The sequence below is a fragment of the Pan paniscus genome, chromosome 4, assembly GCF_029289425.2.
Source record: "Pan paniscus chromosome 4, NHGRI_mPanPan1-v2.0_pri, whole genome shotgun sequence".
In the NCBI taxonomy this organism is placed as follows: domain Eukaryota; kingdom Metazoa; phylum Chordata; class Mammalia; order Primates; family Hominidae; genus Pan; species Pan paniscus.
In genome coordinates this window covers 145,365,233-145,388,629 of record NC_073253.2, presented here as the reverse complement: position 1 = coordinate 145,388,629, position 23,397 = coordinate 145,365,233, and the positions used below count along the sequence as shown (strand labels likewise).

Below are 23,397 nucleotides of genomic sequence, written 5' to 3'. Positions count from 1 at the left end.
CCTGGTTCCCTCCTCTGGGGAAGAGCATGGGCCTATGAGTCTAGACAGAAAGCCTCGGTTCCAGTCCCAGTCTGTGGCTGACACATCACAAGGCCTTGCACAAGTTCCTTTCCATCACTGGCCTCAGTCATACCAGCTGTGAAATGAGCATGTTGGTGAGCTTCCCTCCAGCCCTGATGGTGGACTTCTATGACAGCAGCTCTTGGTAACACCTGAGGATCAGTCACCTTTTTTTTTTTTTTTTTTTTTTTTTGAGACGGAGTTTCACTCTTGTTGCCCAGACTGGAGTGCAATGGCGCCATCTCAGCTCACCACAACGTCTGCCTCCCGGGTTCAAGCAATTCTCTGGCCTCAGCCTCCCGAGTAGCTGGGATTACAGGCATGCACCACCACACCCAGCTAATTTTGTATTTTTAGTGGAGACTGGGTTTCTCCATGTTGGCCAGGCTGGTCTCAAACTCCTGACCTCAGGTGATCCACCCACCTTGGCCTCCCAAAGTGCTGGGATTATAGGCGTGAGCCACCGCGCCCAGCTGGATCAGTCACCTTTTGTGGCACTTTCTTGTTTTGCTCGAGGGCTTGACAAAATGCCTGTGGGCATGGCTTATTCAGGTCTCTCCACAACCCTGTGAGGTAGGCACATGTGTCCCCATTTCACAGTTGAAGGTACTGAGGCTCAGAGAGCTCAGGTCATATCATCGCCCAGCGTCACATGGCTGGGAAGTGGTGGAGCTGGGTTGGAGCTGCCAACATCAGAGTCCAGACATTTAACTCTTGAGGGTGCCACCGTGCTGTGGGGGAAGGCAGTGTGGAACCCTAAGGCCCAGAGCCCCCCTCTCCCACTGTACCCCATCCCAGTCCACTTCAGGCAGGGCTCCCCACATTCCATGCTCTGCCCACCTACTCTCAGCCCAGGCTTCCCCAAGACAGCATTGTCCAAGGCTGGACTGGGTTCCCAGTATCTGTGTAGGTGTGAGGATGTTCATAGCTTGTCCTGTCCACAGTGGGGCTGGGGGCCATGCTGACCACCCCAGGGTGATGGTGCTGCACTGCCCATGTGCCCCGTCCATTGCCGCTGAAGGCAGAGTGCACAAGGGGAATCCAAGACTCAGAAAAGGGAGGGCTCCGCCCAGGAAGACACAGTGATGGAATGCTGCTCGAATGAGGAAACTCACTATTTCAGTAATAGTGTACACTTAGTACACTTCGAGGCAATGTACTAAGTCCTTTGTACAAACCGAAGAGTCTTATGAATCAGTCTTTGACTTGTCTCCATTTTCCAGAGGAGGAAACCAAGGCCAGGAGTTTAAGTGACTTGCCTAAGCTCATGTAGCTTGAAACTGGAGCAGCTGGGATTCGAACCCAGCTCTATCTCTAGCTCTCCAACCTCCTCTGTCAATCATGACAATTTTGCCCCTTGGTGAGTGCCCTGGGGTGCTCCCTGTAGCTCTGTGCCTCCCACCCATATCTCAGTTGAGAGGAGGAGTGACAGTCCTGGTGCCCACCAAGGGTTAATGGCAGTAGGGGCTAAGTAATTCCAGATGGGCCTCAGGACGGCTGGGCTGGCCGGAAACTGGAGGCCGCCAGCTTCCCAGGGGAGCCACCGCCAACTGCCCCTCCCCTTTGTGCTGCATCTCTGGCCCCAGCTGTACCCCTGCCCTAGGGCCCACCAGCCTCCTCTCCCTTGCTAGAGTCCAGCTCTAAGGGAAATTGCAGACAGACCATCCCAAGGGCCTTGTAGCACAGTGAGTCCACAACTGTTATGTACAGATAGGGAAACCGAGGCTCAGGCAGGGCAAGGGACTTATTCAAGTTCTCCTGATAAATCTGTGGCTGGGTCTTCTGACTCCCAGACTAGCTTCTTTGGGGACTAGGGGGTTGGTGTGTCTCGTGGCCTCCCCCAGGCTGGCCTGGCTACAGAGGGTCAGCCAAGGATTCAGAGGTGAATGGCCCAGGCAGATGCTAGGAGGGGAGTCGTAAATTTCTGACGGAATCTTTGGGCACAAGAAATCCCTGTGCAAGCCTGACCTTGTGGCCTGTGGGATCTTTTCACATTCCCCTATTTCCCTGTTGCCACAAAGACCTGGCCAGGCCCCCTCTCTCGGGGTACTCTTATGGTCCCCAACCCATGGCTGGGAGCCAGTCTGAGAACACTTCTCCTTCTATGTGGTCCAGCCCAGATGCTCTGCTGGGCAATCCCGATTGGGACTAGACCAAGAAATGCAAGATAGTTGACTGTGGTGGGCATGGAATCCCAGCTCACGCAAATCCTCTGCTCTGTGAACAGGGGCCTGGGGGAAGCTGAGGAGGAAAGACTTAGCGGCGCAGAGGGAAGGAGGGCAGAGCCAGCCTCTACCTGTGTCACCTGGGACACCTTTCTTCACCCTCTGGAATTCAGTTGCCCCGTGGGTGCAGTAGTGGGAGCAGGGGTGGTAAGCCCACTCTATATGCCCTTCTAAAATAATGCCCTTTGCCATCTGAGGGCTAGGAGTCTGTAACTAGAGATGTCTTCTGATCTGAGAAGCTGAGGGTGGAAGAAGAGACCCAGCTGGGGGAACTGGAGGAGTCTTGGCAGACCCTGGTAGGAAAGGAGAGCCAGAGAATGGAAATGGAACAAAACGGATACTTGAAAGTATCTTGTTGAGGCTGGGTGCGGTGGCTCAAGCCTGTAATCCCAGCACTTTGGGAGGCTGAGGTGGGTGGATCATGAAGTCAGGGGTTTGAGACCAGCCTGGCCAACATAGTGAAACCCGGTCTCTACAAAAAATACAAAAATAGCCAGGTGTGGTGGTGTGCACCTGTAATCCCAGCTACTTGGGAGTCTGAGGCAGGAGAGTCACTTGAACCTGGGAGGCGGAGGTTGCAGTGAGCCTGGACTGCGCCATTGCACTCCAGAGCAAGACTCCGTCTCAAAAAAAAAAGAAAGTATCTTGTTGAGTGACTGAATGAAAGAGCCACAGGGGGAACCTAGGAAGAAAGCAGGGCAGGGGGTTCATCTACACTGGAATAAGGGTCTCGGGTGGGGGTCAGATGACTTGTGTCTCTTCCATCATGTGTCTCATGAGACCTAGTTCTGCCCCAGCTCTGCCATTGCTGCGTAAGCTTGGGAAGCTTATTTTGCTCCTCTGGGCCTCAGTGTCCCCATCTATAAAATGGGGCAAATAATCCTCTCTTTGCACCCCAGGGGCTTTGAGACGTGAAAAGGAATGTATCTGTCAATATCCAGAGATATCCAATCTGTGCTGGATGACCTTGACCAAATCACATTCCCTCTCTGTGCCAATTCACCCCTGGGCCTTGGTTTGTCCTTCTGAAAAATGGCTGATCATCTTGGAGGATCTTTCCATCTCCTCCATGTCACCTCTTCTCAGCAGTGCTCTCTGATTCTCTCAGGCTTCCGTTAGGGGTCCTTCTAAATGCACTCTCAGCCTCCTGTCTGCCCACCGGGCACCTGCTTGCCCAATGAATATCTTGCTCACTAGCCTGGTGCTTCTGAGGTCAGGACCACGTCTTGCTAGTGTTCCCTGCACCCAGTACAGTGTTAGAATGTAGTTAAGTGCTCAGTATGCTTGTTCAATGAATGAAGGTTGACTGAATCAACCACAGAGATGATCAGAGTCTCCTTTACAGATGGGGAAACTGAGGCACTGAGCAATGATCTCCCTGCGTGCCATGGCAAGGGGAGGCCGCCACCCGACATGGGCATCGGGAAAGTGGGGCCGAGGCCAGTCTTTGACAAAAGTGACTCAGCAGCCGGCGGCTGGCGTGGGCTGTGGAATTTCTAAGCATCCCCTCACATCCTGAGCGAACGGGCGATGGGAGGGAGTAAGCAGAGGGAAAAGAAGAAAAACAAGAAACTTGGGGGAAAAGAAAGAGAGAGGGGGAAAAAAACTGAAATTGAAAACAGACGCACGCGTCCACCCTCCCTGCCCCGCCGCCCCCCCTTCTCCCAGCTGGGCCAATCAGAAGCCACCCTGCAGCCTTTCCCCCAAAGTGGCGGGGGAAGTGGGGGGGCATGGAAGCCCACAGTGGTGTGAGCTCCTGAGGCTGCCAGCAGCCAGCAGTGACTGCCCGCCCTATCTGGGACCCAGGATCGCTCTGTGAGCAACTTGGAGCCAGAGAGGAGATCAACAAGGAGGAGGAGAGAGCCGGCCCCTCAGCCCTGCTGCCCAGCAGCAGCCTGCGCTCGCCCTGCCCAACGCAGACAGCCAGACCCAGGGCGGCCCCTCTGGCGGCTCTGCTCCTCCCAAAGGATGCTTGGGGAGTGAGGCGAAGCTGGGCCGCTCCTCTCCCCTGCAGCAGCCCCCTTCCTCCATCCCTCTGTTCTCCTGAGCCTTCAGGAGCCTGCACCGGTCCTGCCTGTCCTTCTACTCAGCTGTTACCCACTCTGGGACCAGCAGTCTTTCTGATAACTGGGAGAGGGCAGTAAGGAGGACTTCCTGGAGGGGGTGACTGTCCAGAGCCTGGAACTGTGCCCACACCAGAAGCCATCAGCAGCAAGGTAAGTGCTGGAAAAAGTGGGAACCCCAGCCCCATGCCCTGTCCCTTTGCCCTAACCTGCATCTCTTCGAGTAGGTAAAAAAAAAAAAAAAAAAAAAAGGGAAGATATTTTTAACAAAACAAGATGAGAGGAGGCTGGGAGACTGTGGGTGATGTCAGGGCTGGAGGAGCCAGTTTTCTCCTTTCCCCTGCTCTGGGGTGAGTGGCCTCCACCTCATCATCCCTGCTGCTCCTGCCTTCATCAAACAATCCTCAGGGGTTTCTGGGTGCTGACTGGGGGCCTCCAAAGCACAGCACAGTCAATGGGGAGTGAGGAGAGCTGGGAAGAGCGGGAGAGGGGAATTGGGAGAAGGTAGGCAGGGTACACAGAAAGCAGGGGACTGGGGACCTCAGGACCATAGCCGCTGTTCCTTGGCCCAAGCCTTGTTTCTAAGAATCAGTCTGGCTTTAGGCCAGTCAGCCGCCAGGCAACCTTTGGGGATTTAAATGGATTTGCAAATTTTCTAGATTCTTAAGATATCCTTCTAAACCCCCAGCAGCTAGAAAAGTTTGAGGGCTAGGAAAGTTCGAGGGTGATGGGCGGCCATGGCAACCCCCTAGCGGTCATGCTGCTGGGTCTGGGGGCTGGGACCTGGCTGTCAGATCTGGGGGCTCCTCTGTGAAGAAGGGGTCAGCCACTGGGCCATTTCCTTTGGTCCCAGGCAGCTGCTCAGGCCTCCTCGTTGTCTCCCTCCTTCTGGACTCTACCCCTTCTCCATGCCGTTCTAAAGCATAAATCCAATCACACCACCTCCCTGCCCAGGATCCGCCTATGGCTCCCCAGTGCCTGGAGAAAGTCCCAGCTCCTAACAGAGGCTGCCACTGCTTGACACTTACTGCACGCCGCAACTGTGCTGAGTGCTTTATGAGACTGATCTCATGTAATGCTCACCAGCAACCCCAGAGGCAGTGAATGTTTTTACCTCCGTTTTATACATGAGGAACTTGAGGCTCACGCAGCCACATAACTGTAGCCACACAGCTAGTAAGTGGCACAGCCTGGAGAGGTTGGAATCTCCCCGTGCCCCATTACTCCAAACTTGGGCCTTTTGTTCCCGCCAGTCAGATCCCAGAATTCCCAGAAGGAATGCGCACCATCCTGCTTGTGGGCATTTGCCCTCCCTCTTCCCCCTTTCTGGAATGCCCTTCCTCATCACTTTTCTTTCAGGGATATTCCATACACCACCTCTTCCAGGCAGCCTTCCTAGGTTCTTCCTGTCTTCCAAGTGCTAGCCATGCACTTTGTGCTGAAGCCATGTTACTTGGCCCTCCCCTGTTGGTGATCTGTTTATGTTGTGTTTGTTCATCAGAGATTGTTCAGGCCCCAGCAGTCAGAACTGAGGCCGCACTTTCTGCTGGGGAAAGGTTTAAGGTTTCCCCATCCTGTGCTCTGCCCCAAGTGCCCAGCCCTGGATAGGCAGTGCGGCTGAAAAAATGTCCTGGTGAAAGGGAGGAGGAGCTCACTGAAGACCTTCTGCTCCCAAGTGTGAGACTAGAACCCAGGCCTCCAGCCTTCTCACAGGTGCCCTTCCAGGACATCGTGTGGCTACTCCAGGCAGCATTCCTCCATTGCAAGCAGGGAGGAGTATCTCTGCTTCCCTCTGTGACCTCCCGATTGCACAGAGGCCTCTAGTGACAAGTTCTGAAGTCATGCAGTCCTCCCCTGTCTCCAAGCAGGAGACCCTGAATCCACAGCCTTCAGGGACATACAGTCCCTGAACACCTACCTCATGCAGGCATAGAGCCTGGTACTTCACACACCTTGGAGTCCTCATGGCAAGTTTTTGAAATCAATGTTATTACCTACTTTTTGTAGATGAGGAAGCTGAGATCTGGAGAGGCTAAGTGACTTTCCCAGGGCCATACGGTGAGTTAAGGTGGTGTTTAGGCTGAAGTCTGCCTGACTCTAAAGGCTTACCTCGTGCTCCCCGGGAAGCTCCCAGTCAGAGGGAAGAATCTCCATCCTCCTGCAGAGCCTGCTCCTGGCTTCAGCACCTTCCCCAGCAGAAAGTGCAGCCTCAGGTCTGACTGCTCCAAGGTCTGCCCGGGCCCTGGCTTGGTCTTGAGAGAGGAAAGAGACCATCTGGTCAGCACCCTCCTCCCAGACAGCAGTTATCAGCAGCCCCCCTCCTCTGCGGGAAGAAGAGCTGGGACTTATAATTGCCCACAGATGTGGGGCAGGCAGTGGAAAGCACCGTGGATCCAGAGTCAGGAGACCCAGTGCTTGCCCTGGCTCGATTTAAATCCACCGTGTGGCCAACCTCAGACCCCCCACATCCCATCTCTGGGCTCCTTCTGTAGCTGGGAGGCAGTGAGCGCTGTGGGTAACCAGCACCAGGCTTGGGCATCAGATGACTATGCATTGACCCCGAGTCAGTTTCTGGCTGACTGTGTGACCCCGGGGCAGCACCTTGCCTCTCTGGGCCTCAATCTCCTTCTCTGTGAGCAGCAGGACCGTGTGTGGGCTCCATGAGACAACAGCATTGGCAAGGTGCTTACCACAGTTCCTGCACTTCACAGCTGGACCTCTGGCCACTGGCTGAGAGAACCACTGCTCTCCTGGCCTCCTGCATTGGAACACTTGGCTGTGAAATTAATCTGCAACCTGCAAAAGGCTCTGCCCACGGAAGGGACCTGGACACCATGTATGTTCCAAAGATCCGTGTCCGTCCTCCAGGCACAGGCCACAGTCTGACTCTGAGACCAGCTGCCTTCTAGGCTAAAGGAGGGTGCTCTGGGCATTGGCTCAGAACAGGCTGCTGCTGAATGCAGTGGGAAGGGAGAAAGGGATGAAAAGGTCTTCTGAAATGCCCACCCATTTCTTGCATTTGATTCAGAACCCAGTGGGCAGTGGGTTCTTGGAATGGGAATCTTTTTGGTGCCCCCTGTCTTCTGACCCAGAGCGTTAGGAGGGAAGGGAAGGGGTGTTGGGCCCCTTCCCAGGGTCAGGGCTTGTAGCACCTCAGCTGGGAAGCAGTGTGAGCATGATGATATAACAGGAACCAACTCGTTCTTAGCACTTTCTGTGTCTACTTCAATTGTGCTTTACATCTGTTACCTCAAAGTTGCTGCTGTATTCCTCAGCACTTGGAACATGCTGGGCATTCAGGACATTCTTAATAAATATTTACTGGATTAATTTAACCATCGAGGCTGGGCACGGTGGCTCACACATGTAATCCCTGCACTTTGGGAGGCCGAGGCGGGTGGATCACCCGAGGTCTGGAGTTTGAGACCAGCCTGGCCAACATGGTGAAACCCTGTCTCTACTAAAAATACAAAAATTAGCCAGACGTGGTGGCGCGCACCTGTATCCCAGCTACTCAGGAGGCTGAGGCACTAGAATTGCTTGAATCCAGGAGGCGGAGATTGCAGTGAGCCTAAGCGACAGGGCAAGACTGTCTCAAAATAAATAAATAAATAAATAAATAAATAAATAAACCGTCACAGCAACCTCAAAATTAGATATATAAACTCTCCCCACTTTTTTTTTTTTTTTTTGAGATGGAGTCTCACTCTGTTGCCCAGGCTGGAGTGCAATGGTATGATCTTGGCTCACCGCAACCTCCGCTTCCCAAGCTCAAGTGATTCTCCTGCCTCAGCCTCCCAAGTAGCTGGGATTACAGGCGTGTGCACCACCATGCCCAGCTAATTTTTATATTTTTAGTACAGATGGGGTTTCACCGTGTTGGCCAGGCTGGTCTTGAACTACCTGACCTCAAGTGATCCGCCTGCCTCAGACTCCCAAAGTGCTGGGATTACAGGCGTGAGCCACCGCACCCAGCTAAACTCTCCCCATTTTACAGGTGAGAAAGTGCGCAGTCAGTTGCCTAAAGTCCCACAGCTCGGAAGTGGCGGAGCTGGGATTTGCACCTGGGTGTTTCTGACTCCAGATCCCCTTGATGAGAGGCTGGATGGGGCCTGGGATGCCCCTGGGGATCCAGTGTAAACCCTGAGAATGTGCCTCAGCTGTGGGGGCCCTCAGCATTCCAGAGGTAGTCATCAGACCCTAGAACCCTATGGGACTGTGCACAAATCGTTCCCTTCTGGGGCCTCAGTTTTCCCATCAGTCAAACAAGGAGGTTGACCCAGATGATGGTAAATCTTTCTTCCAGCCCTAAAACAATTTCAGGATTCCAAGCCATGCCAGCCCAGACTGGCAGCTGCACAAGCCTTGCTGTGTACTCAGGGATCATGCATATTTAATTTCACAATGAAAGGGTTTTTTTCTTACCCTTTTTCTACACATTACAGAAAGAGGTCAGGATCGATGACCACTAATGGAAAACTTTAACCTGCAATAACAATGAGGAACTTTCTGACGATTAGTGTGGCCCCTTAACGTGCTCAGTTTCTTGAGGAGCTCAGAGGGCTCCTACAGTTCCCACATGCCCATTTTCCTGGGATACTGAGCAGGGAGGGTCGGGGAGGAAGGCCCACTAGGGGCTGTGTGTGGATGCTGTAACCCTTTAGGTCTCTTCCAGTGCTGCGTTTTCAAACCTCATATGCTCTAATTTCAAGAGGAAGCAAGGCTTTGGCCCAGATGAGTGATGGGATCCAGAGGTGAGGGGGGGAATGGACACAGGGACCTACCTCTGGTGGGAGTGGGTGTGAAATTCGCATGCTTGTTGCTTCCAGTGTGGAAGCCCACCTCACATCCCTCCTGAGCCCTCAGGCCCAGATCCTCAGGATAAAGTCTTTCTGAACCTCCAAGCCTTAGCCCCAGAGCCCACCCTGCCCCCGCCCCCTACATCCACCACATGCTTCCTGGGGTAGCCCACCCCCAGCCTGGTGCAGGAGGCTGAAAATCAAAGTGTACTGCTTTAACCGCATTAAAATCCCCTCCTCTCCTCAGTTCAGATCAGGGCTATTTGATGTCTCAGGTGCCTGAAACCTTTTATCTGCCAGAGGTACCAGCTTCTCCGCCCTGTGATGGAGAGGGCTGTCCCTTGGGAGGGTCAGGGGGTCTGAAAGTTCCTGAATGTCAGAGATGAAAAGGACTTTTGGGGGTCACCTGATCCAACTGCTTTATTGTATGGATGGGAACTAAGGTCCAGAGAGGGGAAGGGTTGCACCTAAGGTCCGTACAGATCATTGGTGATGACGCTGAGCCTGGGACCTGGGATCGCCTTTGTTCCACCATCTCTCTGAAGGCCTGGAGAGACCCAGCTCCACCTCTGTGGTTCAGGGCTCAGCCTCCAGGTCTGTCTGGGCTATGGGCTGAAAAGGAGCAAAGCCGTCCCAACAAGAAATGGGAATCTTCCTGGGTGGTTTGCTGGACCCCCGAGCTTTTGGCCATACCACTTCTTCATTCTAATCATAGTTTCCTCTTATAATAAAGTGGGGAGAAGCCAAGGGATGGACCCCAGAGGTCCATCCAGCTCTGCCCTTAGCCCCTGAGAGTTCCTACCATGCTTCTTGTGACTGTTTTGCCACATCCTCATTGCTGCTGCTCTGTTACCTTCCCTTCTGAGAAGTGGAAACCCAAGGGCAGTGACACCACCAGCTTCTTCACTTCTGAGGCTGAGCCTCAGTGGTTATAGGGTGGGGCAGGGTTTCCAGTTAGCCTTAGAGGGGTAGGGCTCTGCTTTCTAAACATGTCACAGAAGCCCTGGCTCCTCCTGGCCCAGAGCATTGAAGGTAAAAGTGCAGGTTTGACCTGGTGGACTGTGGGTGGCTCCCATCTCACCTGTATTTGTGTCCTTATCAGTGTCCAACCCAGGGCCTATCTGCTGAATGGATAGTGAAATAATCACTAGATAAATAAATGCATGTAGAGATGCATAAATGGATTGGTGGGTGGGTGGATGGATGGATGGATGGATGGATGGATAAATCGATGGAGACAGACAGATGGCCTCCCCTTTAGTCCAGGGCACAGAGATGGCTTCATGAGTACTCATCCTCCTGAGGGCCCCATGCTTAGAAGGGTCTATGTTTGGTTTAATGCTCTGCAGTCATCATTTTGAAATTGTTAATAATGTTTAACAAAGAGCCCTGCATTTCCATTTTGTGCTTGCCCCACAAATTATGTAGCTTGTCCTGCCAGGGAGTTCAGGCTGAGTTTGGGACGGCTTCATCCCCAACACTGGCCTTGCAACCTCCACTGTCCCCATCCTAATCCACAGCCTCCCACTAAATGCCAGCCTGCTGGTGTCATCCTCCTGCATGGAGGCCCCCTCCCCACAGTGCCTGGAGTTACAGCATTGCCCTGCCAAGCCAGCAGCTACTACCCGCCATCACTATCAACACCTTGAAAAGTTGGTGGTCCAGAGAAAATCCTCACACAGCACCGCAGACCTTTCCTGAAGTCTCCCTGCCTCCTTCCCTGGCCTCCTGCTGCCTCCTTCCCAGGCCATCACCTACCTGTTTGCTGAAGAGCCCCAGTTTCTAGCCCAACAGATCTCTCCCTGCCATTTCTCCCAGATGCCTTTCATCTCTCCCAGAGCCCTGGCCATACCTTTCCCTGGCATCATCTGCCAAAAAACTCAAGAAACCCTGGAGGCCTAGCTCAAGGCCACCTCCCTCAGGAAGCCATACCCGCTCTCCCCACTGGAGTAATCATATACTGTTGTTAGTTACCATTTACTGGGCACCTATCATGTGCCAAGTGCTGTGCGTCATCATCTCTGGCCCTCCCAGAAATGGAAAAGGAGGTCTCCCATGCCATTTCCCAGGAAATTGGGACTCAGATAAGTTAAACTCAGAGAACTGGGGCTTGGACCCAGGAATAAGTGGCTTCCAGCTGGAACCACTGCTCCCAGCCTGGCGGGGCTCCCATCCCTGCCCTGGATGGCATCAGGCGCAGCCTGTTGGCTTCAGAGTGCCATATGTCTGTTCTGCCCTCACCAGCTCATCTCCATCACCTCCCTGGAAGGAAAGAGTCACCATTGCCTATCCATGCCAGTTCCCTAGCCTAGTGAATCCTGTGTTATTAGGAGGCAGCCGAGGGCCCAGGACTGAAGAGCTGACCCTACAGAGCCATTTAATCTCTCATATCGTGTAAGCATTTACTGAGCACCTACTGTAGGCCGAATTCCATATTAGGAAGTTGGAGAGAGTCCAGATCGTTGTTAGGTAGGTATCCTGATTTGTGGGAAGTCATATTAAAGGACTAAGACAAAAGTTCAGGAAAGAAGTAATTGACAGACAGTGGTGATTAGATGGGTCTGGCCTTAGGTTGGCCACCGAATCGCCGAGTGTGCTAGGATGAGACACTCCTCACTGAGCCTCAGGACACTGAAAAGGGCTGTTGCTACTGATTGTACCAATAATCAGCAGCTACCTCTTCCTGAGGAGCGTCTTTTGGGAGAGGCCTTCTTGCACCGTCTCATTTATCACATGCATCACTTTGCTGAGAAGCCTAGTCCCGTGGAGTCTTGGCTGTGCGCGGAAGGCCGAGTGAGTGAGTGACTTCTTCTCCCTTGAGTGAATGAATAATAATAATGTGGCCACCAACTTTGCAGAGGGCTGTGTGCCAGGCCCTATTCTAAACATTTTGCTTGTGTTAACTCCTTCAATAGCCCTGACAACCCAGTGATGAGCCCCAATCTACAGATGAGAAAACTGAGGCACAGAGGGGTGGTTAAGTGAATGACCGAAGACAGGGGTGGGAGGACAGATGCTGAGACAGTGAGAGGGTCAGTGAAACATGGGGGTTCTCTGCCCTCCTGCTCTGCCGCCCAGGAGGGCTCTGAGGGGAATCTCAATGTTTGGTAATTGGCACTGATAAGTGAAGGGTTTACTCATTAGCTAGCTACCCCTCCCCTATTTGCAGGCCCTGGGCCTGTGGGGGAAGGCTGTGTGCTGGTGGGTCAGTGTGAATGGCCCAAGGCCTGCCTGTCCCCTGCCCACTTGGCTCTGAGAACCCATTCTATTTGCGGCCCCCACCCCAGCCCATGGCTGCTCCGGGCTGGCAGCAGCCCGGGGAACAGAAGGTTTGCTTGTCTGCGCCTGCCGCACCCCCCTCCTCAGTCTCAGCCTGGGACCCCTCTCAGGGGCTCCTTTGGCTGCCAGGGCCTGGCACTCCCTGTTGCCATGGCACCGGCCGGAGATGAGGCTCTGGGGGGTGGGGGTGGGGAGGGCAGCCGCAGGATGGTGGAGGCCTGGAACTCTGCAGCTACAGAGGCCCTGGCCCTCTGCAAACAGTGGAAGGGGGTGCTGGGGCCCCCACAGGGGCAGGCCTGGACCCTGAGCACAGCAGGCCTGTGGCAGAGCCGGCCACATACCTGGGCTGATTGCCCGGATGCTGTATCCCGCAGGAGCACTGCCCCTGCCAGACCCTGGCTTTCCTAAGCAAAAACTCTCTCCTCAGCCTTGTGTGCTCACCCTCAGCCTCGCAGCGAAGTTGTGGAGTTCTATCCCTAGTCCTGGGTTCTATCCCTAGCTCGACTTTAAAATTATTGGTGACCCGGGGCAGGCCTCCCGCATACACTGCCCCTCAGTCAGAGCAGAGGCGGGACCCAGATCCCTGAGGATCTTCTCATCCCTGAGATCCTGGATTCCGTATGGACGCCATTAGAGGGAGAACGTTTCTCTGTGGACAGATGGACAGAACTGTTTCTGGTCAGGAGACAGACAGTCTGGCATGACGGGCAAGAATTCAGGTTTTGGCAGTTGTGGTGATGCGCACCTGTAGTCCCAGCTACTCAGGAGGCTGAGGCGGGAGGATCACTTGAGCCCAGGAGTTTGAGTCTATAGTGAGCTGTGAGCTATGATCATGCCACCACACCACTGTACTCCAGCGTGGGCAACAGAGCGAGACCCTGTCTCTAAAAAAAAGAAAGAATATAGGCTTTGGAGTCAGGCCGGCCTGAGTTTGCATTCCCGTTCCTTTGCATCTTACTTATTGTGTGACCTTGGGAAAGTTACCAAAAGTCTCTGAGACTCAGTATTCTCCTCTGTAAAATGGGAATAATGAGTGTACCCCCCTCACAGGGTGGTCGTGAGGATGAAACAAAATCTCCAGATCATCTCATTTAGCAGAGTGCCTGGCTCTAAATTAGTAGGGACTTTTGTTTGTTTCCAGATTGGGGGGGATCAGAACAATAACTAGAAAGATGTCCTGTATTTGGGGAGAGGGTGGTTGGTGGATAGAAGCAAGACCAATGAGCAGAGAATACAGTGAGATAAACTGTACTCAGTGTAATTAACAATTCTCAATAGCCTGCCCTCTGAAGATTCTAAGCTGGCTAGGAATGAAATGGGCCACAGGTGAGGTGGTGAGAGCCCTGTCATGGGAGGTGTGCAATTGCAGAGAAGGTGGGGAAGATGTGAATAGGGGGAATGTACTAAGATTGTAGGGCTCTGTGAAAAATGGAGTGACTGTTTCCCACTCAAACTGTCAGCTTCAGCTTTACCCAGCTCAAAAGACAGCGTGAAAGAGTGAAAGGAGAAGTTGGGACAAAGAAGGCGAAAAGATAAGGCTGACGACTTTATTTTTTAATTTATTTTTTTGAGACGGAGTTTCACTCTTGTTGCCCAGGCTGGAGTGCAGTGGCGTGATCTCGGGTTCAAGCAATTCTCCTGACTCAGCCTCCCGAGAAGCTGGGATTACAGGCGCCCTCCACCATGCCTGGCTAATTAACTTTTATTTTTTTTTATTTGAGCTTGTTCTGTGCCAGGTACTGGGCTGTCCTTTTTGCGGGGCTCCTTATCTTTGCCTCCTGCCACAGAGGGGCTGTCTCATGGGCATTGGGCTGTGTGCTCTGGAGCCTGTCTGCCCAGTATTGAACACTGGAGACACCACTGGCAAGCTGTTGGGCAAACAATGTAAACAGTCTGTGCCTCAGTTTCCACATCTGTAAAATGAGGAAGCAGTACTGATGTCATGGGATTGTTCTGAGGACTTGGTGAGATCATTCATATAAGGAGCTTAGCATAGATAGTGGGTGATAAGTACAGCAGACCCTTGAACAATGAGGGGGCTGGGGACAGCCACCAACTGCAAAGTCGAAAATTCATGTATAGCTTTTGACTCCCCAAAAACTTAACTGCTAATAGCCAGCCTACTGTGGGCCTTACTGATAACGTAAAGTCAATTAACACATATTTTGTCTGTTATGTATATTATATACTATGTTCTTACAATAAAGTAAGCTAGATGAAAGAAAATCACAAGGAAGAGAAAATACATTCAGTTTATATTAAGTGGAAGTAGATCACTGAAAAAGTCTTCACCCTTGTCTGCACGTTAAGTAGACTGGGAAGGAGGAGGAAGAGGAAGGGTTGGCCTTGCTTTCAGGGGTGGCAGAGGCGGAGGAGGTGGAGGAGTGGAAGGGTGGGAAGGAGGTGGATGTTTCACGTGTGTGAAACATTCACGTGTTAGTGGACCTGCACAGTTCAAACCTGTGTAGTTCAAGGGTCAACTGTACTAAATCAGAGGTAGCTATTATTATTATTGTTATTTTTAAGGCTGTTGGAGGCCCAGATGGGGCCGGGGTGGGTGGGGGGACTCTGGGCCAGGAATCCACAGGGCCCTGGGGGTAACCCTCAAGGCACCGCAGGAGGCAGGAAGTGCTTGCTCTGCAGCCGGTGGGCAGGGGTGTGCAGCAGGCCTCCCTCCCTCACTGACCTCCTTCTCAGGCTGCTTCCCAGCCTTCCTGGGGACCCAGGCCCCCTCCCCTGGGCCCCCAGCAGCCGTGAGGCACACACTGAGCGCTTTCCCACGCACTGTTCCAAGTAGCCAGCCGCATCGCTGCCCCCACCCCCAAGCACACGCACTCTGACGGGTGAGGGGGTGTTTGCTGCAGGAGAGCGGGGCTCGGGCTGGGGAGATCAGCCCGTTCTTTATCAGCCTGGCCCCATTCCAGACAGATGTTTCATCTTATTTTGGACTTCCAGAAAATAGGTCATTTCTTTCCATTGTGTTCCCTGGGGAGGCCTCATGGGGAGAGGAGCACGCAGTGAGTGACGAGTGTGAGGGCCTGGCTTGGGCCCTGGGGAGCTGGAGGGGCAGCCGCCTTCCTCCCTCGGTTGTGAGGGAGCTGTCAGGGCCGGGCCGGAAGATTCTGAAAGGCTGGGCAGAGAAGCCAGCCCTTGCCTGAGGGGGATGGAGAGCAGAGGAGGGCCGGAGAGGTCACATAGGTATTTCAGAAAGGTCCCTCTGGCTGGGGTGTGAGAACAGGTGGAGGGGACAGATTGGAGGTGAGGAGATTGGCGGTGGGACAGCCAGAGGCAGCCGAGCCTGTGCTGGAGGGGTGGGTGCAGGGGGCTTAGCAGCCTTCCAGGGAAACAGCGCTATTCTTCCATCCAGTTTGGACTTCCAGAGCAGCGGGAGCACATGCCAGGCCCCATCTTAGTCGATTTCTGCTGCTTTGTTCAGGGGACTTTGTAGGTACCCGGAGAAACATAAAGAGGACCCCGGGCCTAGAAGCAGCGTGGCACAGAGAATGGCTCCAACACCGAGTGGCCTGCGCCGGGCTGCTCTCTTTCTGTAGCCCTTAGAGTGATCCCGAGGCTGGTGGGGAGGTTCGTGGTGCAGGGGTGGAGCACTGAGCCTTCTCCAACAACTGGAAGTGGAGCGAGCATAGGATTGAAGGGGGCGGGTGGGAGCCTCGGCCACTTCCCCAGTTTCTCCCCTCCACCTGTAACTGTCTCCTCACCCTCCGATCCTGCTCTCTTCTCTGGCTCCCAGGATGGGGCTCCCTGATCACATGACCCAATCACACCCACATCTCAGCCTGCTTGGGGACAGCCACATGGACCAGACTTGCCACCAGGCCCAGGCTGTGCTGCTATCCCTTTCCTACTCTTTAGCTGCTGGCGGGAGGACTTCATCCCTGGCTCCAGATGCCTCTTGCCCCCACAGACTCCCAGGCCTGGAACTGGCAGCCTTCTCTGAGCTGAGTCATGACATGGGTCCCTCCCCAGCACCCCCACCCCGAGCCCAGCATTCCAGCTCAGCACAGCTGCCTTCCCAGAGTGGAGCCCTGAGGGCCACAGCATGTCAGCCCTGAAAGTGCTCCCAAGACAGTCTTGCCCACCCTTTTGCACAGATAAGGAAACTGAGGCTCAGAGAGGGTCAGGACTGTACAGTAGTCACCCTTAGCTGCAGTTTCACTTTCTGAAGTTTCAGTTACCCCAGATCGACTGTGGTCCAAAAACATTAAATGGAAAATTCCAGAAATAAACAACTTACAAGCTTTAAATTTTGTGCTGTTCTGAGTAGTGTGATGAAATCTTGCACTGTCCTGTCTGTCCCGCCCAGGAGTGAATCATCCCTTTGTCCATATACGCTACCCACCTGTTAGTCATCAACAAAGTCCACTTCTGACATCCAGCCATCAACACCATCGTGGCTCGGTGGTCCAGGATCACTTGGAGCAGATGACCTGATCCTTCTGATAATGTCTGGAGGTCAGTAGTAGCCTAACGCTACTTCACAATGCTTACGCCATCACCTCACTTCCTCTTATCACGTAGGCACCGTGTCATTCCACGTCTTCACAAGAAGAGTGAACGATACAGTAAGATATTTTAAGAGAGAGAACACAGTCACATGACTTTTATTACAGTATATTTTTATCATTGTTTTATTATTTTATTATTATTGTTGTTCATCTCTTACTGTGCCTTATTTATAAATAAAACTTTATAATAGGTATGTATTTGTAGGGAAAAGAACATAGTATGTATGGGGTTTGGTTTTATCCAAAGTTTCAGGCATCTACTGGGGCCTTGGAATGTATTCCCTGCAGATAGGGGGGACCACTATCCTATAAGTGGGTGTCACAGCCGGGACTAGAGCCAGGTCTTCTTACTTCCCACCCCAACCCCCCTCCAAAGTCTGTCCCAGGCCTGTAAAGTGCCCCGGTACGGAGGACAGAAGACTGGACTGGGTCAGGAGCCTGGAGTCTGGCTCACTTCTCCCAACAACTTAGCAAATTACCTCCTCTCAGTCTCAGTTGCCAATCCCTGCCTGGCTGGGCTCGTGCAGAGAATGTGACTTTGAAACAAAGGTCAATGTGTGGCAGGACAGAGGTGTGCTGTGGAGAGGGCAGGGGCAGCTATAGCCTGAAGCCTGGGGCCTTGAGCCACCAGCCTCACATCTTAGCAGGGGCTGGAGGCGGGGAGCTGCGCAGGCAGGTGAGCTTCAGCCCCACTAACCACCCGAGCCCATCTTGTCTAGGCCAAAACAATGGGCCCTCTTGCTTTCCTTCCCTAAGCCTCAGTTTCCCCACAAGCACAATGGAGCACAGGAAGGCAGTTAGATCAGATAGATGATCCCTGAGGGCTCTGGCGTGCTGACATTCCAAGACTCTGACCCCATAACCCCATGGCCAGGCCTCCTCCTCCCTCAGGCATTTGGTTTATTCAGAGCATCCCAGGCCTGAGACTGCCTGCCCCCAGCATCCCCCTCTCCCTGCAGCACGGCCCTCTCTCTCTCATCTCACTGCTGTTTCTACCCGGCCTGTTCCTGGCCTCCAGACTGAACATCCCACTGTCCCCTCAGTGCCCACAGACCCTCCCTATCCTAAATCTGCTCATTTGCAGCTCTCACTCCTGCTCTTTGACCTCATTCTCATCTCAGAAAATGGCATCGTCCCCTCAGCACGTGCGTGTGTACACACACACACACACACTTCTGCCTCCCAGTATTCTAAGCCAGATACAGAGGTGCATACCTCCCTCTCCAGCCCCTCAATATTAAGTCACCCAGTCCTGTCGATTCTCAGCTAAGTAACTCTCAAATCCATCTGTTTTTTTCAGTCCCCACTGCCTTCTCCCCAGACCCAACCAAACATGCACGTTGGTCAGAGAAGCGGTGGAGCTGGTGGCATAGAACACGGAGTCACACCACTTCACTTTAATCTCTGCTCTACCCCTTCTGGCTCTGTGTTCCTAGCCCAGTTATTAAATGCTCTCTGCCTCAGTTTCCCCACTGTAAAATGGAAATGAACACTGTATCTACCTCATAGAGTTGATGGAGAATCAAGTGAGCCCAATATGTGCCAAATGCTCAGAATGGTTCCTGGTGCAGTAACACGGGCTTTCTGGCTTGTCTGTTCATGCATATGGCTGTGTGTTCAGGTGAATTTGGGGTTCTATGTGCACATGTTCTGTGCATGTTGTATGTGCTGCATACACATGTGAACTGTTGCACACGGGTGCATCTCCACGGGTGCTGGGCACAGTGGGAGCTGCGCACATGTGTTTTGTGTGGGTGTGTACATGTTTAGTACCTGCATGAGGGCTTGGCACCCACATGGCCTGTTGCATACGTATGTGTTTCAGAGGAGCGTGCGAGGAAGTGCGTAGGCAGGCATCTGTGCATCTGTGCTGTGTGTATGTGCTGACCATGTGCAGGCTTCCCCCATCAACCCCCGCAGCAATGCAGGGCCCCCTCCCTGGCCTGCCTGTGTCGTGGGAGCCTCAGGACCCTGAGGGAGGGAAGCTGTTGCTGGCGGATGTGGCCAAGATGGGCTGGATTTATTTAGATTAAGGCGGTGGGAATGGAGTGGAGAATTGTACGTGCTGGGAGGAGGGAAGTCTGGGGCTCTGAGAATGACTCCCCAAGCATGCTTGCTCTCCTGGACTTGGGGCACCCACTCCTCTCCCCTGGACTTGGGGTCCTTACTCTGCTCCTTTGACTTGGGGTCCCCACTCTGCTTCCTTTTGACTTGGAGTTCCCAGTCTGCTCCCCTGGACTTGGGGTCCTTACTCCGCTCCCCTAGACTTGGGGCCCCCCACTCCTCTCCCCTGAACTTGGGGTTCTACTCTGTGCCCCAGACTTGGGGTCCTCACTCTGCTCCCCTAAGGGGTCCCTCTGAGTCATGTGAGGAGCTGGGCATGATCTCCACTTTGGGCCTCTGAGCCTACAACCTGGCCAGAATAGGAGGAATCAGGAGGGGTTCCTGGCACATAGCACTCTCTTCATGGGCAAAAGGGGGACACCTAGGGGTGCCCTCCCTCTCTCTGCTCTAGAGGCCTCCCTGGGCAGGAGAGTACAGCAGATAGGGGGAGTGCCTGCTCTCTGACTGTGACATCCAAGTTGTCCTAGGTGGCCCTTCCCTAGAGTACAGTCCTCCTAAAGAGGGGAAGTTGTCACAGGCAAGCCCACTACCACCAAGTCAGCTTCCTGGGTCTCCCTGGGATTGGCTGGAACCAGAACAGCCTCTGGGAAGTACAAAGAGGCCTAACGCATTGGGTGGACAATGTGGGGTATCAGGGAGTCATCCAGGATGGCCTGGGAAGTCATGTCTGGGTGCTCTAAGCCCTACTCTGCCCTCCCTGGCCCTCCAGCCTCTTGTCCCTACCACTCTTTCCTTGCCACCTCCTGGGGTTCCACATCACCAGCGGAAAGTCCCCTGAAACACTGTTGAAACACTGTTGTCTAACTTTTTTTTTTTTTTTTTTTTTTGAGACAGAGCCTCACTCTGTAACCAGGCTGGAGTATAGTGGCGTGATCTCAGCTCACTGCAACCTCCGCCTCCTGGGTTCAAGCGATTCTCCTGCCTCAGCCTCCTGAGTAGCTGGGACTACAGGCACTTGCCACCATGCCCAGCTAATTTTTGTATTTTTAGTAGAGACGGGGTTTCACCATGTTGGCTAGGTTGGTCTCGATCTCTCAACCTCGTGATCCGCCTGCCTCGGCCTCCCAAAGTGCTGGGATTACAGGCATGAGCCACCGTGCCCAGCCTGTTGTCTAACTCTTAATTGTATAGATGGGGAAACTGAGGCCCAGAGAGGGAAACAACTTGTCAGAGCCCGCACAGCAAGTCTGTGGCTGAATAGTCATGGAAATTCCTTTTGTGGAGCGAGATGGCTGGTGGATTCTTATGTGACTCTAGCCTCAGGAATGTAGCCCCCTCCTGCTTACTAGCCCCCACCTCCTCAAAACACCCCGGTAAGATTCATGGTGACTAGAATTTTCTCTTTGGCCTGTCAGAAAGGCATAGCTTCACCATAGGGACAGCTCTTTGAGATGACACCTGCCAACCTCTCTATGTGGATGGGGACGCAGAGTTCAGAGAGGCTGGAGACTCGCTCAGTCTCACAGTGGGTCCCAGGGTGCTTATGAGGGGAGCTGATTGCTCTATTCATAGTGAAGCCAGTCCAAGATCCCTGGGGTGCCTACACCCTCCCTATGGCATCCACACTGCCTGCCTGTCCTCTCCCCACAGCTTGAATCTGCCTTTTTGCTGTGTGACTGGGGCATGCTTCTGTCCTTCTCTGGGCCTCTGCTGCCCATTCAAAAAGCATACCTCCTAGCTCAGAGTCTCTAAGCCACCCCCAGCCCCAGGCCTAGCAGAAGAGAGCCTGAAGGGGAGAGGATGGAGTGCCACATGGGAGGAGGGTCGGGGGCTGCATGCCATGAGGGCCCAGCCCACATAGCCAGCCCAGCCTTCCAGAGCCAGGCCAGCCCCACTGCAGTGACCTCCCTTCTCCTGGCCAGCCGGCCAAATTCCTCCTTTAGAATAATAAACAGTGTGGCCAGCCAGGGAGACTGGGAGAGGAGGGGCAGGGAAGCTGAAGTGACCCCCTCCCCCAGCCTCTGCTAATGATTTTCTTTGGCTGAGATCTCTAGCAGGAAGGGGGCAGCCAGAGGGGCACCGACGGAGGGGCAGATGGGCCTCTGTGGGGGCTGCTGGCTCCGCCTTGGCGCTGCTCCCTCCTGACCAAGAAGGCCTGGCATCCAGCTGGAGGGGCTGGGGCAGAGGAATGGTGGGGAGCAGAGGCTGGAGGGGGCATCAGAAGGGCTGGGCTTTGAGTCAGGAGCAGTTCAGAGAGGGGAGAGGAAGAAACGAGGAGACCTTCAGGCAGGCAGTCTGAAAGGGAGGAGGGAGGAGAAGAGCTGATTTGCTCAGACTGTTTCTTGGGGTGTTGGGCAGAGCTAAGATTGGGGGTCCATAGGCGGGAGGAACCTTGCCTCTGTCCCACCCCTGACATGTGAATGCAGCCCTGGTAGGTGAGGTACTCACCATCATCCACTTCCAGAGCTGGGGACTTAGGCCACAGGGAGAGCAATGGCACAAGAGGTGGCATGCTGGGGCCTGAACCCGGTCTGCAGTCCTAAACTGAAAACTAAAAGGGGTGAGATGGGGAGGTAGGGGCAAGCTGGGCATGGCCTTCAGAGGCAGGCCAGGCTGGGCAGCCCCACAGCCAGAGGAGGCTCCTTGTTGCCTCATCATGCCGTCACCTCCCAAAGCTCATGCTCTGCGACCCCTGTCCTCTGGCGTCCTTCCTGCCAATGCTGCAGGCAGACTCTTGGCATACCTGGCTCCTGGTGGCCTCTTGGGACCTGAGGTGTGTCTTCCAAGATAGAGGAGAGCAAGGGCCACCCCATTCAGTCTGTCTCTGTCTTTGTCCTTGCTTCTGTCTCTGTCTTTGTCCTTGCTTCTGTCTCTGTCTTTGTCCTTGCTTCTGTCTCTTAGTGCCTCTGGTGCTGTCTCTCTGGGCACCTCCCCTCTGTCTCTGTGTCTTTGTCTCTTTCTACTTCTGTCATTCCAGGTCTCTTTCTCTCTGTCTCCCTCTCAGAAAGGCTCTGCTGTGGAATCTTGGGTAAACTTCTCACCTTCTCAGAGCCTCAGTTTCCCCATCTGCACCCTGGGGGTGGGGGTGGGGAGCCTGGCTTCACTGGTCTCCAAGGACCTGTGAGGCCTGGCTGCTCGATGGGGCCTCTCCTGGGCCCAGCCCCTAGCCGCTGTCCCCTGGGCCTCCCTGTATGCTTTGGGCTGAGTAAAGGTGTCCAGGCCCACCTCCCACATTCCACAGCCCCGGCTCCCCCGCTTCCCTTCCCACAGCCCACAGCCTCCTCCATTTCCTGTTGTGCTTGTGGAGCTGCGGGAGTTCTCTGGGTTCTGGCCTCCCCCCTCCTCCTCCCATGCCTTTCATCACACTTTCCCAAATATTTGTCCTGGCAGATAAGAGCCTGGTATTGGAACTGTCACCCGGAGGACAGGCTGTCAGAGCTGGTAGGCTACTGGACACCATCCAGCCCAACTTCCCCTCCCTCACTGTACAGACGGGGAAACTAAGGCCCGGAGAGAGTCTGGGGATGCAGCCGAGGCCACGTGAGAGTCACAAGCAGAGCCAAAGCAAAGGCCAGGACCCCAAGGCTAAGTCCGGGATGGAGAGGAGACAGCCTGTGGTCATGAGTGCCCTTTCAGGCTTGGGACGTGGTGGCTTTTGACTTCAGCCCCTCGGACATGAAGGCTGGGTGGCCCAAGCTGGGGCTCATTCTGCAGGAGCCAGGTGGTGAGATAGCTCCTGTCGCTGCCTCCACCTGCCCTGGGCCCTGACTCCTGTTTAACTCTGCAGGACACCATGCGGCTTCCGGGTGCGATGCCAGCTCTGGCCCTCAAAGGTGGGTAGATGGGAGATAAGGTAGGGGACCCGGGGGGCTGCAGAGTGGAACCCTGGAGCTGGCAGGAGTGATGTGTGCTGGTGGCAGGGCGTGAAGCACCAGGCACACTGCCCTGCTCTTCAGCTTTAGTTTTCAGAATTTCCAGTGGGCTCTGTGGAGGCCTCCAGCTGCCAGCCCTTCAGCTCAGAAAGCGTCAGTGGGCCCCTGCTTGTCCAGAACCATCAGCTCAAATCCTTTGATTGGCCCTCCAGACCCCATCCCACCTTCTGGCACACACCCGTGGCCTCCTATCCTCGGTCTGGTGGATCTGTGGCACTCGGCTTGGACCCCTCATTGGCTGGGAGCTTCCAAGTCCCTGCTGGGCTTCTCAGCACACCCCACCCCTCACTCCTGCCCGTTAACATGTCTTCAGCTCTGCAGAGGCTGAGCGACTGACCCAGCAATTAATGACCAGCCAGCAGCCTGCCCGGCAGCTGGCCATAAGATGGACTGGCTGCCTGACCGCCCACCTCCCCTCCTGATCTGTATCACCAGGGGGCATGGAGGGCGTG

At 54.2% G+C, this 23,397-nt stretch overlaps 1 protein-coding gene across 6 annotated transcripts in view; it reads left to right on the top strand.

The window, feature by feature from the left end:
* The window catches only part of PDGFRB (platelet derived growth factor receptor beta), a 45,990-nt gene continuing 22,593 nt past the window's right edge, over positions 1–23,397 (top strand). The window contains exons 1-4 of one of the 6 annotated variants that reach the window (XM_063604678.1): positions 1–4,501; positions 16,748–16,896; positions 22,404–22,454; positions 22,801–22,846. In XM_063604678.1, coding sequence (XP_063460748.1) covers positions 22,807–22,846 — 40 coding nt within the window. In that variant the 5' untranslated portion in view covers positions 1–4,501; positions 16,748–16,896; positions 22,404–22,454; positions 22,801–22,806. Of the gene's footprint in view, positions 4,502–6,355; positions 6,407–16,747; positions 16,897–22,403; positions 22,455–22,800; positions 22,847–23,397 lie in introns of all 6 variants that reach the window. The other 5 variants (XM_063604679.1, XM_063604677.1, XM_034960773.3 and 2 more) reach the window with 5 other exon arrangements.